Here is a 1,859-nt window from a genome sequence, read left to right as displayed (position 1 = left end):
TACATTACTCAGAAGAATAAACAATAACCTTTAAATGGGAAAATAAAAAAGTTTCATGTGAAGATGTCAAGGAGATTATGAAAACATAGGATCAGGTAAAGAAAAAAGAGCAGGCCGTGGGACAATGATCAGGCCTTGCAAATAAGTACGCTGAATCCGGAGACCCAATGCGTGGTTGCTCACACCAGATGTACTTGTAACCACATCTAAGCTCTGAGAATCTGATATTTTCTTCTTGCTTCTGAGGGCATCTTCACTCACTTGCACACACCTTACACCCCAACATACACATACACAAACATTTGAAAATTAAATGAATATTTTAGGAAAAATAGAAAAAAAGGATGCTAGGGCCATCCACTGAAAATAGTTAATAATTTTAGTGAATAATGAGAAGAAATATTGTTGGACAGTAATAATGTACATCCCACTTACAGGTGGATCAACTAGAGGCCAAAATCTGATGGTGGCCTCAACTAGATCTACTTCTTAGTATAATTTAACATCTTATCACATTCTGGATAAATCTAGACTGGTACACTGAAAACTCTAGTGATTATTATTAATCAGAATTCAGTTGGCCATTTATAGCCACACTCTTTATTGCTCACCTGCCAATATAAAGTTATAATAGTGAGCTTGGATGACACACTGGGACTCCTATTTGACAAACCTCACCCTGGTGACTCAGCTATGGAGCTAACATGAAAGCCATTTTGAAGATTAACAATAGGACTTGCATCTTGTTAATAAGACACCATTTCACATAGAACCAAGCAAAGCACTAATAAGATGTTATCCTTCAAATTAGCTTAAGCAATGAAGTGCAAAGGAGTCTTGGAAATAAAAGCCAACGCCCAGCTTTCTGAGTACTATATAATGTCCTCAGCAAAGATACAAGGTCTATATCTTTAAACCTGACATTTGACATCTTGAGTCTTTTTAACTGACTTCAATTAAGGGTTCGGGGAATATGCCTCATAGCCACTGCCACTCACTCAGGAGCTTGGGTGAAACTCCATCACTCTCTTGTTTCACACTTGAGTCTAATCCTAAAAGCTTTGAAGATGGAATTTTCTTGCCCAGCAGCTGTCACAGCAGAACATGGCTCCTGGACAACTTTCAGGAAACATCCAGTGAAACCTCCACCTGCCAACTGGCCACAAGTGGACAGAACAAATGCAAAGTGGACCCCTGTGTGCAAAGTTCCTGGAACTCCAGAGCTGACCAAACGACCTGTTCTAATTCCAAGACCTGTGAAAGAACAGCAAGCCAGTCTGCAACCTCCCTAGCTGTGCCCAAGTGTGCTTCTCAACCCTTCCCATCAAGAAACTGTCAGCAAGTGGGCTTTGCAGCCCAGAGCTACCAACCTGCAAGTTACACGGCCAAGTGTTACCCACTAAAATCTACAGTGTCTGAGAGTTGCCGAACTGTGGAGTTTGAATCCAGTCAAAGCTGCTGTCGGACCCCCGAGTCCAGTTCCTGTAATTCCTTGAACAATGTGGTCTCTGGGTCACATCTTCTGGAATCTTCAAGCACTCACGAGTCAATGTGCTGTGTGACTGGTGGTTCACAATTGCCTAGTAAGTGAAGGTTTTATAAAGGATATGGTTGGTTTCAATTGATTTCTGAATACTTGGAAACTTGATTTCTCTAGATCTAAAATAACGGGTTTATGTTTGTATTTGTGGACAAATGAACATGCATTTTTCAACTACTCTTTCCAAATTCTTTTGGGGATTTCTGGTGGTAAGCTAGAGTCATAAAACCCGCTAAATATTTAGATCACCAAGACACTTTAATTTTCACCAGGGAATAACCATTGTTTCTTAAAAGGACAACTTTTTACTTCTAGCTAT

General features: G+C 40.1%; 1 protein-coding gene across 1 annotated transcript; it reads left to right on the top strand.

The window, feature by feature from the left end:
• The first annotated feature begins 899 nt into the window (after positions 1 to 899).
• On the top strand, positions 900 to 1,859 carry LOC127193155 (keratin-associated protein 27-1). The gene has a single exon (XM_051150481.1). The coding sequence runs from the start codon at positions 974 to 976 to the stop codon at positions 1,589 to 1,591; it is 618 nt and encodes a 205-aa protein (XP_051006438.1). The 5' UTR covers positions 900 to 973; the 3' UTR covers positions 1,592 to 1,859.

Source organism: Acomys russatus, chromosome 8, assembly GCF_903995435.1.
Source record: "Acomys russatus chromosome 8, mAcoRus1.1, whole genome shotgun sequence".
Classification (NCBI taxonomy): Eukaryota; Metazoa; Chordata; class Mammalia; order Rodentia; family Muridae; genus Acomys; species Acomys russatus.
The sequence above is the reverse complement of the archived record's forward strand: the minus strand, read 5'-3'. Positions and strand labels throughout refer to the sequence as shown.